The sequence below is a fragment of the Carcharodon carcharias genome, chromosome 16 (assembly GCF_017639515.1).
Source record: "Carcharodon carcharias isolate sCarCar2 chromosome 16, sCarCar2.pri, whole genome shotgun sequence".
Classification (NCBI taxonomy): domain Eukaryota; kingdom Metazoa; phylum Chordata; class Chondrichthyes; order Lamniformes; family Lamnidae; genus Carcharodon; species Carcharodon carcharias.
In genome coordinates, this window is record NC_054482.1 from 5,235,540 (window position 1) to 5,249,834 (window position 14,295).

Genomic DNA, 14,295 nt, shown 5'->3' on the forward strand with positions numbered 1-14,295 from the left:
ACGTCCGTGCGTTTTGCAACATGGCGGGCTGCACTTTGAGGGGAACTCGGAGTGAGAACGCAGCAATGACGTGCGGCGCTTGCCAGGGTTGCTTGTTGGCCTTCAAGCTTGAGGTACATTTTGGGGGAGGGGGGGGACGATCAAGGGCCGCCTTGCGGTTGAGGCGACTTGTGGTGGGGGGAGCAAGGGTAGCCCTGCTGTTGTGGCAACTTGTGGGGTGGGCAAGGCTGCCTTGCAGTTGAATATAGTGTACAAGCATTCGGGGTGGGCGAGAGTACTTTCCAACCCTTGCGCACAGACTGCAAATTAATGAGTGTTTTAGTGGACTGCAGAACAGTTGGACGACTGAGCGTGTTATACAATCTCCTTGCTAAAACTGGCCATGGAGCAGTCACTGGTGGTGGCACTCACAGCCCCTTGCAATGTCAGCATCCCGGTTTGGACTAGTATCCCCGGTGGTTCAAGCTAACAGTGCAGCCTTGCGGTGTGGATTAGGAGAATGCCTGCGCCTGAGCTGAGAGCACAGCACGCAGAGCAGTGGACAAAGCTGCTGCCAATCGGTTGGGTGGTGTGGGGAGGAAGTGGGTGGGATCTCGGGCAATCATGCAGTGCACTAATCTCTGGCCATTTAAGCGGTGGCCAGCGCTCTCTGGGAAGCATTAAGGGGCCTTCACACTTAACCAGGATGGGTTCTGAGTGCACCCATGCTAACCCTCATGTCTCTCTCTTTCAACCTGCAGGAGGAGTACCTCAGGATCATGGAGCCTGGTGAACTAGCTGTATGCCTTGAGGCGTACAGAGAGCGAAGACGACGGAGGCGAGAGCAACTGAGGCTCCTGGCTGCACAGAGGGAGGAGAAGCACCCTCTAGAAGAAGGGGCTGCTGGGACTCCCGCACACACCGCCAAAGAGCCACAGAAAGCCGTCACTGGTCAGCGCCTAGCGACACCCAGGGTCCATAGGCGCCACCTTTCATTCCTGCAGATGATTGAGAACCAGTGTCACTGAAGACTGCATATGTCTAGGGAACTGATCAGTCACATCTGCCACCTGCTGCAAGATTCGGCGCTGCAGGGACATGGAGGGCATCCACTGCCAGTGGCCAGGAAAGTGATACTGCGCTCAATTTCTACATCAGTGGCTCCTTTCAGGGCTCCACAGGTGACCTCTGTGGGATATCACACCTCCAGCCACAAATGCATCCATGAGGTCATGGATGCCATCTTTGCGAGGGCACACAACTTTATGCATTTCTCCTGGGACCAGGACAACCAGGATGCAAGAGCGATTGGATTCACCCATATTTCAGGTTGCCCACAGGTACAGGGTGCGATCAACTGCACTCACGTGATGCTCAGGTCACCGTCGCAACACGTGGTCAACTATATCAACTGCAAGGGATTCCATTTGCTGAATGCACAGCTGGTGTGCAACCACTAAAAACACATCCTGCAGGTGTGTGCACGGTTTCCAGGGAGTGTGCACGACTCCCACGTCCTCAGTTGATCACAGATCCCTGAAGTCTTCCAGGGTCCACAGAAGCTGCAGGGATGGCTCCTCAGGGACAATGGCTACCCTTGTGGTGGCCTCAGACTGCAGCAGAGCGAAGGTATAACGAAGCTCAAGCTGCAACTCGCAACTTGGTGGAGCAAACCATCGGGATGCTGAAAATGAGGCTCCAGTGCCTGGACCGGTCTGGTGGAGCTCTGCAATATATTCCACAGAGGGTGTCACACATCGTCGTCACCTGCTGCGCCCTTTACAACCTGGCGCTGCAACAGGGAGAGGAAATGGCTGAGGGGGAGATGGAGGAGCTGGAGGTATCCTCCATCGAGGATGCTGCCAACGGAGGTGAGGGTGAGGAGGCCCTTGAAGGCAACGATGATGGCGATGAGGCCCTCATACTGGCTAAACAAGGCAGGTGCACTCGAGAGGCCCTCATAGCTGCTGGGTTTGTGGAGGATGATGTCAACATGCAAGAGGAGATCCCATAGATCCTCACGTTGCATCTATGAATATTTGACTCCAATCTGGCTTATGGCAGTGCAAATACCCTCTGTGATAATGCTCCCGTCATGGAACACAGCGTGTCTATATAGTGTGACTAATAGTCACTCGATTGCAGGAGGATGATGATGACATGCAGTGAGGACACTTCATAGATCTTCACATAGCCTCTGAGGATGTCTGACTCCTGGCTGGCTGAGGGCAGCTCGCTTGCGCTCTTTGATCAGGGTCATATCATAGAGACACAGGCATGAAACTTTAGAAGCATCTGATCCTTTGTCTGCCTTCAGCACCTGAGCCCTTCGGGAGCACAATGTCACTGGCCACAGATGCTGAAGAGATGGGGGCCAGCCCCACCTTAAAGGTGCTGAGAGCACACAGAGAGAGTGAAGGAACTCTGTGGCGCCTGCCCACAACCTTCTAGCAGCAATGGCAAGCACCCTCGAGGTACAGGCATCAGTAATGTGTCCAGGGAGTGTGAGGCCGGACCATCATTTTGGTCTGAAGGATGTACAAAGCACAGGGAAGAGGCCCTGGACTGAGACACCTGCCTTTATCTTGTGCAGAAAGGTTTCACATCTGAGTGACACGAACACTGCTCATCAGAACAAGGAGCCACAGGCAGGGAGACGTTCTGGGGAGTTTATTGACAATAGTGAACAGTATGTTCATGTAATTAACACATGTACAAGTAATTAACACCCATGCCCAGGCTGTGCAACCAATTCTTCTTAACTTCCCTAACCGTGCCTTGGTGCTCCCGGACATCCACAGACGAGGCGGAGGCAGCCTGATCACTGACTGTGATGACCTTGGCGGGCGTCCTCTGGAGGACCCCAGCCCGCTTTCGGGGTCCTGCTGTGTGGCAGTGGTACCCCCCTCGGCCTCTGGAGCTGAGCTGCTGAGGCCACAAGGATAGGGGATTCGGATGGACTGGACACTCCTGGAGTTACCTGGGTGGATGGCCTTGGAGTATGCACTTGCTGATCCTCCTCCCTATGAGTGCCTGAGGGCCCCAGGCTGACTCCTTGAGGAGAAGGGGTAGCTGGAGTGAGATCGAACTGCTCAGCACCCCTCTCGCCTACACCTTGTTGGAGACCAACTATGGCACCTACAATGGAGTTGAGCCCACGCAGCAGTGCAGGAGCGATGCCCTGGACCAAGGTTTCTATGCTGGCCGCCATCCTACCAGTGTTGACTTTGGTGCATTGGCATGCCGATGCTATCACCTCAGAATGAAGGTGGACCGATTCCTCCATCGTGCCATGCAATCTGAGGAGTGCAGCGGACATCTCTTCCTGATGTTCCCGAGCTTGCCTTTGCAGCTCCAGCAACTGTGATGTGACCGAGTCCAGAGGCTCGTCATCTGACTCGGACTCAGCAAATTTCTGGCCTCCAACAGTCCTCCGAGTTTTGGACGCCAGGGAAGTCCTTGCTGTCACTTGCTGTGGATCAGACAGCGCGATATTCTCACCAGATTGTGATCCCGAGGCTATTCTAAAGCTAGGTGCCAATGAGGTGTCTCTCTTTGCACTGGTGGAGGGAATGGGTGAGTGCTGTAATGGGACTTCAAGGAGGCTGCCTCCAGATTCCTCTTCAGAGTTTCTTCAGGGCCTGATTGGAGGACCCCATGAATGTCATGGAGTCCATTGGCTGTTTCCTAGAGGTGCCTGCAGAAGCAAGGAAAGATAATTAGTGCATGGCAGTGGCCTGTGAAACAGGGACACATCACTCATAGCAGGTTTGTCTGATGGATGTTGCACTGCTGGATCCTCACTTGGTAGAGCACCGCCGACTTCACTGTCAGCACAGGACCGGTCCAGATTGTCACCGACCAGCTGGATGGCTTTGTTTTCAAAGCCCATGAAGACCTTGATTTCAGGCATTCCTCCACCAGTCTGCAACCTCTCCCTGTTGTTGTGTGCCAGCTTGTCCTGCATGAATAGAGATGGAGAGAGTAAGCAGCACGCCTGCCAGACTAGATGATAAGTATAAAAACAAAAAAACTGCGGATGCTGGAAATCCAAAACAAAAACAAAAACAGAATTACCTGGAAAAACTCAGCAGGTCTGGCAGCATCGGCAGAAGGGTCATGAGGACTCGAAACGTCAACTCTTTTCTTCTCCGCCGATGCTGCCAGACCTGCTGAGTTTTTCCAGGTAATTCTGTTTTTGTTTTTGTTTTAGATGATAAGTATGCCTAGCATGTGTGGGTGGTGAGTGTCCCATGGACAGGCTGAGGACAATGACAGTGTCTGTGAGAGAATGAATGGTGATATCCCTTGAACTGGCAGTAAGTGAGATCCCTGTGGATGTGTGATGGGTTTGTGAGTGTGTGATCGAAAGTGATGAGAAGAGTGACTTACCCGGGCCGAACAGAGGAGATCATTCATCTTCTTGCGGCAATGGGTGGCTATCCTCTTTGAAAGGCATTGGCGCTGACCATAGCTGCCACCACCTCCCAAGCCTGGTTGGTCACACCATTGCCCATCCTGCAGCCAGAACGGGAGTAGAGGACATCCTGGTGGTCCTCCCATGTCATCCAAAAGGCATTCCACTGACATGTCGTTAAATCTGGGGGCTGCAGTCTTCTTGTCTTTCATGGACATCTTCCTTTCAGCAGTCGTGGGCTGGAAGCACTGGGATGTGGTGTCCGTGGCTGGACTTTAACTATGGCGCCCAGCATGATGAAGCGACGAGGTTTTGGAAATGGTATGTTTCCCAGGAACGCATAAATAACGTGGGGGGTTTGGAACAATACAGCTTGAAAACCTGTCATTGTGGCCATTGGGTACTGCCTGCTACTGCACTAAGTGCAAATTTGTGACGATTATGCCCATAATTACAGAAATTAGATGTTTATTTTTCACTCTTAATTTTAAAAAATAAAATGTTGTGGTGACAGCCGGTGTTAAATACCGACATAGCACTTTGCTGGAGTGTTGGACTCGTTATCTAGAGATCTCAGTTTGAATTCTTGCTTGGCAGTCATACTTTACAGGCAAACTTCACATCTTAGCTGCAAAAATGGCTCATTGGGGAAACAGCAGGAAAGTTGGATGGAGAAGAATAAAGTAATGCAATTTAGATCACCTGTGGTGGATTTGAAAAGGATGCATTATCCAACCTTTCATCAGGCAAGGTGGTGGGGAGAAATGGGAAAAATGTGTAAAGGAGAACAATTGATCATAGGACTTCAAAGCAGGAGTAGGTCGCTCGGTCCTTCGAGCCTGCACTACCATTCGACAAGGTCATAGCTGATCTGATTGTGGTCTCATCCCCAATTTCCTTTCTCCCCTGCATAACCCTCGACACCCTTTTCTCTCAAAAACATATCTACCTCAGCTTTGAATAAATTCAATGAACCAGCCTCCACTACTTTCTAGGGAACAGAATTCCACAGACTAAAGAGTCTGAGTGAACTTTCTCTGAACTGTTTCTAACACAATTATAACCTTTTTTCAAAAAAGGAGACTAAAACTGCACGCAGTACACAGTAATGTGCGCTTTTATTTAAAAATAAACACTCCTTGATAGCTCAGCAAGTCGAAGCAGTGAAAAACTAAGTCTTGGATGATTCCCAATCTGTCCTGAATGAGCTACTCTGAGCTATGGCATCAATCATCAGATGCTGCCTTTGACTGCTTAAAATTAAAGAAAATATCATGCAGGGTTCCTGATCGTGACCCAGTAACTCCTCCCACAGGTGCAGATATGTGGATCTTAGATTAGGACAGGATCAACATGCCTATTTTGTCTCTAATGGTAGAATACCATTCTAGTAGTAGAAGAGTAAACCTACACTTCTACACTATATCAGCAAAGGGTCATAACTCAGGGAATGAGGGGAGAAACATTGGTGAGAAAGTTAAAATATTATTAGGAATCACTGTATTTGAACATCTTTGCAGTGTTCATTTTTGCTGAATTGTGGACTTGCTGGAGAGAAATTGCTAAGTGCTTGACTTCCATTGAAACATGGAGAAACTTTGCAAGTTTCAACATGATACGCCCTATGATAGCATTAAGGAATGACGTCACTACCATGCGAGTTGCTGCTTTTGTTTGCAAGATGACACAGGTTGAATTTCAACAACTACACATGGCTGAGCTTCCTCATAGCTGTAACAGAAGGTAGTCGTAGAAGTGAAATGGTAGTACGAGAGATACTTAATTATGGACGAGTAGCAATCACTGCTGTGTTGTTAGTTTTCAAAATGGGTTTACAATTAATTGTAGATCTTTACTCACATCTCATGCTCCTATAATTATTATTCTGCTTACCATACGCTATTCATATATATCCAAATAGTGGGTATATGATGTGTAACAGTATGATACCAATTCATATCTTACAACTGTGCTGACTGTGAATTATGGTTCATTCTATTAGTGGGATATGGATTATCATTGGCTCATTATATATTCAGTTTGCAAGACACATTAACTAATTAAATCATAAAAATAATATAAATATTAAATACAAATTATTGTACTTAGTGTTTTCTGTGATCTCCCTGTTCTTTATGGTGACATCAGTTCCAAAAAGTACAAAAATATTTTTGTGCAAGAGTAGATACTACCGGCAAGCTTTTAATTCACAAGAAAACCATGCACTTGCATGAAGTTAGGCTCAAAATGTGGTATAAAATATATCATGGGCAGCAATCCCATTGGGTGGGGGTGGGGGGGGGGGGGGGGGGGGGGGTTGTTGTGTGGGGTCGCGCCGCCATTTTATCTGGTGGGCCAATTAAGGCCCGCCCAGTGTGACGCTTGCCCGGAAGCACTGAGCGCTCCCTGTGCCTCAGGGAGATTTGTTTAAGTTTTAGACATCAAAATAAAGAAATTAAAAACTAAAACATGTCCCCTCATGTGTCACATGAGCTGGGACATGTCAATTAATTTTTTGAAAATTTTTATTGAATTTTTAAAACTTCATGAAACCTCATCCCGCCCGTGGATGAGGTTCCATAAAAAATGCGAAGACCGCCTGGGCTCTTCGCCTGCCCCCCCGCCAACCTTAAGGTTGGATGGGCAGCTCATTTAGCTATTTCAATTCGTTTTTAACAGGCCTTAATAGGCCTGTGACAGTTTGGTGGGCGTGCACCTGACTCAGCTGAGCGCCTGCCGAGCTGAAAATCTAAATGACACACGGTGACATCGGGACGCCTGCCCCATTTTATTCGTCGGCGAGCGGGCCCTGCCCCTGCTTGCCAACTGGAAAATCCTGCCCCATATGTTTTTTTTGAATTCTTAGGTTCAATATCTAAAATTTAATCTGACAAACATTATTTTCCATTCTATAATTCTTAGCTTCTGTTTCTTTCTTATCTAGTTAAACCCATGTCTGAATGGTGGAACCTGTTTCTCCATCTGGGATGACTTTCTATGCAAGTGTCCTCCAAATACTTCAGGAAAAACCTGCAGCCAAGTCGAGTGGTGCCAGCTCAACCCATGTCCGCTGTACTCAGAATGCCAACCACTCAGTGATGGATTTGATTGTAAGTGGACATTTTTCAAACATTTTTGTATCTCAACAGACATGTTCTTGGAAAAGCACTTATATCGGTGTAGCAAAAGCAAAATGTGTATGGAATACTGATTAAAGTCATGGTTTAGAAATGATGCATTGATACGAGAATGGTCAATTGCAATGAGAACATGCTTACTAACAGTCTTATTAATCATACATCCTGCTTCCTATTCTTGGCAAAGAATTTTGAACCTAAAGAACAAGTTGAATAAGCTGATTATATTTGAGCATATCATCTGCTGAAACTCCTTGGGCCTGAAATCTCTTGAGCCCTTTCCAACACCAGAAGGGAGTCAATACTGGAACCGTAGCTAGTCTACCCAGGTGTTGGCCTGATCCAAATTTCAGGGTTAGTGGTTATTTGCATAAAGGAAGTGGCTGCTCAAACCCTTTACGGCAGCTCCTGACGATAATCCTTGTCACCGTGGAAGACCAAGAATATCTGAGTGGCACTTTGCTTCTTGGCAGGATTATGCTGGGAATGGGGTGGGCATGGGGTGCAAGGAGTGGGGAAGAGGGATTCGCTAGTTCGACGTTCCAGCTTGACATGTTTCTGAATTTTGTTTGGCCATTCTTTCCAAAGAAAAGATTTGGAAATTGATTTACTCTTAATGCAGGTGGTTTCAAAATCAATGCATATTCTTGCCATTTAAAAAAACAAAGCAGCCGGCCAGATGAATGGTGGCTAATATGCTAAATAAGAAGATGCTTTTCCCAGAGGCTGAGTCATAGTTGATTCATTCGCTTGTCTGGGTATTCAGAAAGACGCCTCACATCAGGGTATTTTAAAATGCTTTGAGAGAGGTTTTTAATAACAAGAACAAGGACATTACAATTTCAGACTGCGCAGGAAGTTAGGCAGCGAGAGACTGTAAAATGATATCGGTTCTATCCTGTGACTGCAGAACAGCCATTCTGTTTAATTTGAATAAGACAACCTACCAAAGTAGGATAACATAATGTTTTTTTGTAAGTTGCATCAAGCAGATGCAAGTCATACCAATTGAAGTAAGATATTTTGAGTATAACTGTTTCTCTATATGTTTCATCTTTCTGTGGAATAAAACAGTCTATAAATTGAATCAACCTTTGCTTCTGCTAGTGGTAGCTCAATTCACCAGAGGAGATATTAAGGAAATGCAAATACAAAAGTCAATGGACATGACAGTCCAGATTTGAAAAGGGGAGGCTTCTAAGTTCTAATTCCCAGTGTCTTGGCACCAAATAAGTGTCAACTTCCATGAAACTAAGATGAATAAACTGATTGAACCAAAGCTGAGAATGGATCTATGGCAAACCCAGATTTGTAATGCAGTAAAAAAGAAATGGCGACAATTCCTGCTTTGTAGTTAGGAAATCGCATCATGATCCCCTGCACTCTACAATTCTCTATTCAATATGCCTGCAAGAAGTACCTATCCCCCAGCATGTTGAATTTTTGGTAATGGGGCAAAAGGCCAGAAACGTGGTGGAATCAAATCTCGCCCCAAATCAGCCTGGCATAGTCCTCATAACTAATCCCCTCCAATGCTCGTATTATTTTCGTTCTCTCAAAATTTGCATGAGAATAAATGGTGCCATTCCTGACATTCCTTCATAAAATATTGTCTGACTTACAAAATCCTAATTCACAACCATTCAGAATGCTTTCTACATTTCAATATTGTGGCCTTTTCTGATGTTAAAGTGCCATGTATTCTGTTATTTTAATGGAGGTGCAAGGAGAGAGACAGACTCTGGGTATTTGTGCATGAATCTTTGAAATTGACAGATCAGGTTAACAAAGCAGTTACTGAAGCATATGGTATCTTAGGCTTTAAACATGGAGGCATAACAGTGCAAAAGTCAGGAAGTTTATGCAAAACCTATATAAAACATTAGCTTGGCTCTCGCTGGAGTATTGTGTCCAATTCTGGGCAATTTACTTTAGGAAGGACATGAAGGTTTGGAAAGGGGACTGAAGAGATTTACTCAAATGTTCTAGGGATGAGGGATTACAGCTATGCGAATAGACTGGAGAAGCTGGGATTGTGCTCCTTAGAGCAAAGAAAGCTAAGAGGAGATCTGATAGAGGTGTTTAAAATCATGAAGCGTTAAGATAGAGTAAATAAACAGAAGCTGTTTCCAATGGCTGAAGGGTGGACAACCAAAGGACACAATATTTAAGATGATAAGCAAAAGAACCAGGGGCGATGTGAAGTAAAACTTTTTAGAGAACAAGTGATTAGTATACACAGTACAAAGTAGGTAGTTTAGGCTTCAGTTATATAAGGCATTGGTGAGACCACACCTGGAACACTGTACAGTATTGGGCTCCTTATTTAAGGAAGGATGTAAATGCATTGGAAGCAGTTCAGAGAAGGTTTACTGGACTAATACCTGGAATGAGCGGGTTGTTTTATGAGGAAAGGTTGGACAGACTAGGCTTGTATCCACTGGAATTTAGAAGAGTAAGGAGCGACTTGATTGAAACATATAAGATCCTGAGAGTTCTTGATAGGGTGGATGTGGAAAGGATGTTTCCTCTTGTGGGAGAATCTAGAACTTGGTACTGTTTAAAAATAAGGGGTCGCCCATTTAAGACAGAGATGAGAAGAAAAATTTTCTTTCATAGGGTTGTGAGACTTTGAAACTCTCTTCCTGAAAAGGTGGTGGAAGCAGAGTCTTTGAATATTTTTAAGGCAGAGATGGATAGATTCTTGATAAACAAGGGGGTGAAAAGTTATTGGGGATTGACCGGAATGTGGAGTTGAGATTATAGTCAGATCAGCCATGATCTTATTGAATGGTGGCACAGGCTCGAGGGGCCAAGTGGCCTACTCCTGCTCCTAATTCATTTGTTTGTGTGTTCTTCAAGGAAAAAGAAATGTAGGGATACGGGACAAGGTTTAAGAAGCGTGACTAACTGGATTGCTCTTAGAAAGAGCCAAAACAGTGGAAAAATCTGTTGTGGAATCTATTTGCATATTATTTTAAGATCTTAATGAGATTCACCTTGTTTGCGTGGTACAGAAAACCCAGCAAATGTTCTCACGGCAAATGCAGCACAATAAGCATTGGGTACATGGATCTAATTTTATAAGACTTATTCCCAACATGCCACTAGCACAGCCTTGGGAAATTTACTCTTATCTGTCAAATATCCTAATAAAGCCTGCCAAGTTATTCCACCTCTCTGAAACCGAGAAACATAATTGATTTTTCGGCTTGGCTTTCCTTGTTTAATGTCAGAAACCTGCTTCACAATAATTATATTTAGGTTGATGGAAGTCTGCGGCCCTATGTACAATCATGAAAATAGTTGCTTGTTGTTTCCATAAAAGTGTAACTCTAGCCTGTTACAAAATTCAATGCCTGAGGGCCCAATTTCACACCACTGACGTAGACCAGAAGTCATTAATGGGCTCACTCCATATTTCAGCAATTAGTGCTGAAGACTAGATACTAAAAGAATATTTTACAGATTAATTATAAGTTCTTGTAAATTCCAGAATCTCTGGCAGTTTTTTTTCCTTGAAAACTTAGACACAAAAATCTGTTTGTAGAGAACCAGGTTTATTGAACAAATAACCATGTCTGGTGCACTTTCAAAACTGCTTTGAGCCCAAAATCCCTTGCTGCGGGAGATGTTGTAATTATTAAAGATTTTGGAATTTGGTGAGAGTTTCTTGAAATGTTACAAGCGATCCTGCAGACTTGACCAACTCAATATTCACAAAATGTTCACGTCTACTTATGTATTAAAAATCTTACATCTGCATGCATTTCCTATCAATTGTTTCTAATATAAATTCCCATGTCTAGATTTATTAATGGAAGCTCCTCTGTAAACCCGGCAGGCTGTAATTACATCATCTTTCCAGTGGTGGCATTTCACTGCCAGGAGGATATAATTACAGTGTGGCAGGTCACCATAATGTGACCATAGAATTCATAACGCAAATATAAATGCAAAGACTTTAAAACAGAGACTGAATTACACTTGCATGCTGCGGTTCAATTACCTGCTGGCCTCTATTCCTAGTGTACCTGAGGGCCATGCTTGATTTTCATTCCCCATTTGCAATGCTACGGAGATTTTTTAGTTTTATATTCAAACTATTCCAACTGTAGTAGGCATTTGCAGTTAACGTTGTCAGGAGGGAAATTTTTCACAATCCTAATGGAACAAAAAACAGTTACCTGTATTGCATTAAACTGCAATTCAAGGGGAAATTTACATATATCTGCCTGGAAAAAGGAAATCAGATGGGAGAGCAGGCAGATAAAATTGCCTGTGTGTGATTCATCAGCTGAGATCTTGCTCTCTTGAGCAGGCAAGATGGGCACCTGTGATGGTGGGGTCCTTCGCAAATTCCTAAATTGCACTTGGGCAAAAGGTTACTTGAACCTGCATGGGAATAAGAGTTGTCATAGAGTCATAGAATTATACAGCACAGAAACAGACCCTTCGGCCCATCATGTCTATGCCAGCCATCAACCACCTATTTATTCTAATCCCATTTTCCAGCACTTGGCCCGTAGCCCTGTATGCTATGGCATTTCAAGTGCTCATCTACATACTTCTTAAATGTTGTGAGGGTTCCTGCCTCTATCACCCCCTCGGGCAGTGTGTTCCAGATTCCAACCACCCTCTGGGTGAAAACATTTTTCCTCAAATCCCCTCTAAACCTCCTGCCCCTTACTTTGAATCTATGCACCGTGGTTATTGACACCTTCGCCAAGGGGAAATGTTTCTTCCTATCTACCTTATCAATGCCCCTCATACTTTTGTATACCTCAATCAGGTTCCCCCTTAGCATTCTCTGCTCTAAGGAAAACAACCCTAGCCTACTAAGTCTCTCTTCATAGCTGAAACACTCCAACCCAAGCAACATCCTGGTGAATCTCCTCTGCACCCTCTCCAGTGCAATTACACCCTCCCTATAGTGTGGCGACCAGAACTGCACACAGTACTGCAGCTGTGGCCTAACTAGTGTTTAATACAGCTCCAACATAATCTCTCTGCTCTTATATTCTATGCGTTGGCTAACAAAGGCAAGTATCCCATATGCTTTCTTGACAACCGTATCTACTTGTACTATTGCTTTCTTGGATCTGTGGACATGTACACCAAGGTCCCTCTGATCCTCTGTACTTCCCAGGGTCCTGCCATTCACAGTGTATTCCCTTGCCGTGTTAGTCCTCCCAAAATCCACCTCCTCACACTTCTCAGGCTTAATTTCCGTTTGTCACTGCTCTGCCCATCTTACCAGCCCTACTATATCATCCTGTAATCTAAGGCTTACCTCCTCACTATTTACAACACCACCAATTTTTGTGTCACCTGTGAACTTATGGATCATACCTCCTACATTCCCGTCTAAATCATTAATGTACACTACAAACAGCAAGGGTCCCAGCACCGATCCCTGTGGTACACCACTCATCATAGGCTTCCAAACGCAAAAACAACCTTCGACCATCATCCTCTGTCTCCTGTCACTAAGCCAATTTTGGATCCAATTTGCCAAATTGCTCTGTATCCCATGGGCTCCTACCTTCTTGACCATTCTCCCATGTGGGACCTTGTCAAAAGCCTTACTGAAGTCCATGTAGACTACATCAACTACACTACCCTCATCTACACAAGTAATCACCTCTTCGAAAAATTCAATCAAATTTGTTAGACATGATCTTCCCCCTGACAAAGCCATGCTGATTATCCCTGATTAATCCCTGCCTCTCCAAGTGGAGATTAATCCTGTCCCTCAAAATTTTTTCCAATAGTTTTCCTACCACTGATGTTAGACTCACTGGCCTCTGATTACCTGGTTTATCCCTACTACCCTTCTTGAATAATGGTACCACATTCACTGTCCTCCAGTCCTCTGGCACCTCTCCTGTGGCCAAAGAGAATTTGAAAATTAGTGTCAGAGTCCCTGCAATCTCCTCCTTTTCCTCACATAGTGGCCTGGGATATATCTCATCTGGGCTTGGGGATTTATCCACTTTTAAGCCCACAAAAACTGCCAATACCTCCTCTCTTTCAATGTTAATTTGCTCAAGTTTATCATAGTCCCCCTCCCTGATTTCTACACCTACATCGTCCTTCTCCATAGTGAACACAGGTGAAAAATAATCATTTAAAATCTCACCTATGTCCTCTGGCTCCACGCACAGATTGCCACTTTGGTCCCTAAGGGGCCCTACTCCTTCTCTGGTTATCTTCTAGCCCTTAATATATTTATAAAATGTCTTGGGATTTTCCTTTATCACGTCCACCAGTATTTTTTCATGCCCCCTCTTTGCTCTCCTAGCTACTTTTTTAAGTACCCCCCACCCGCTACACTTACTATACTTCTCTAAGGCTTCCATTGTTTTCAGCCCTCTGTATCTGCCATAAGCCTCTTGTTTTTTTTCCTTATCCAATCCTCTATATCCTTGTGGCAGATGGAGGCTCAAAAAGTTGTTTTACTTTTTTTTAAACTTTCCTTGTGGGGCCAGTACTTTCCCTGGTTAGTCAAACCTACTCTACTGGTAACCTTACTGGTTTCATCTATTCATGTTGCCTTTAGTCTAAATGACTTTACTCAGCATTGACTTCTCCTGTACTCACATATTTCAACATACGCACAGTACTAATGAGTTTAGTTCAGTCTTTCCAGTTGTTATTAATTCAGTTTGTTGGAATGACAAAAGTGCCTTCTCCAATTCTGGGATTTAGAAAATGAATGAAAAAGTGTGTGACAATCAGATGTACTAATTATTGTACTTG

At 44.8% G+C, this 14,295-nt stretch overlaps 1 protein-coding gene across 1 annotated transcript in view; it reads left to right on the plus strand.

The window, feature by feature from the left end:
- The window catches only part of crb1 (crumbs cell polarity complex component 1), a 97,158-nt gene that overhangs the window by 46,406 nt on the left and 36,457 nt on the right, over positions 1–14,295 (plus strand). The window contains exon 8 of the mRNA XM_041208748.1: positions 7,341–7,506. Coding sequence (XP_041064682.1) covers positions 7,341–7,506 — 166 coding nt within the window. The remainder of the gene's footprint in view (positions 1–7,340; positions 7,507–14,295) is intronic.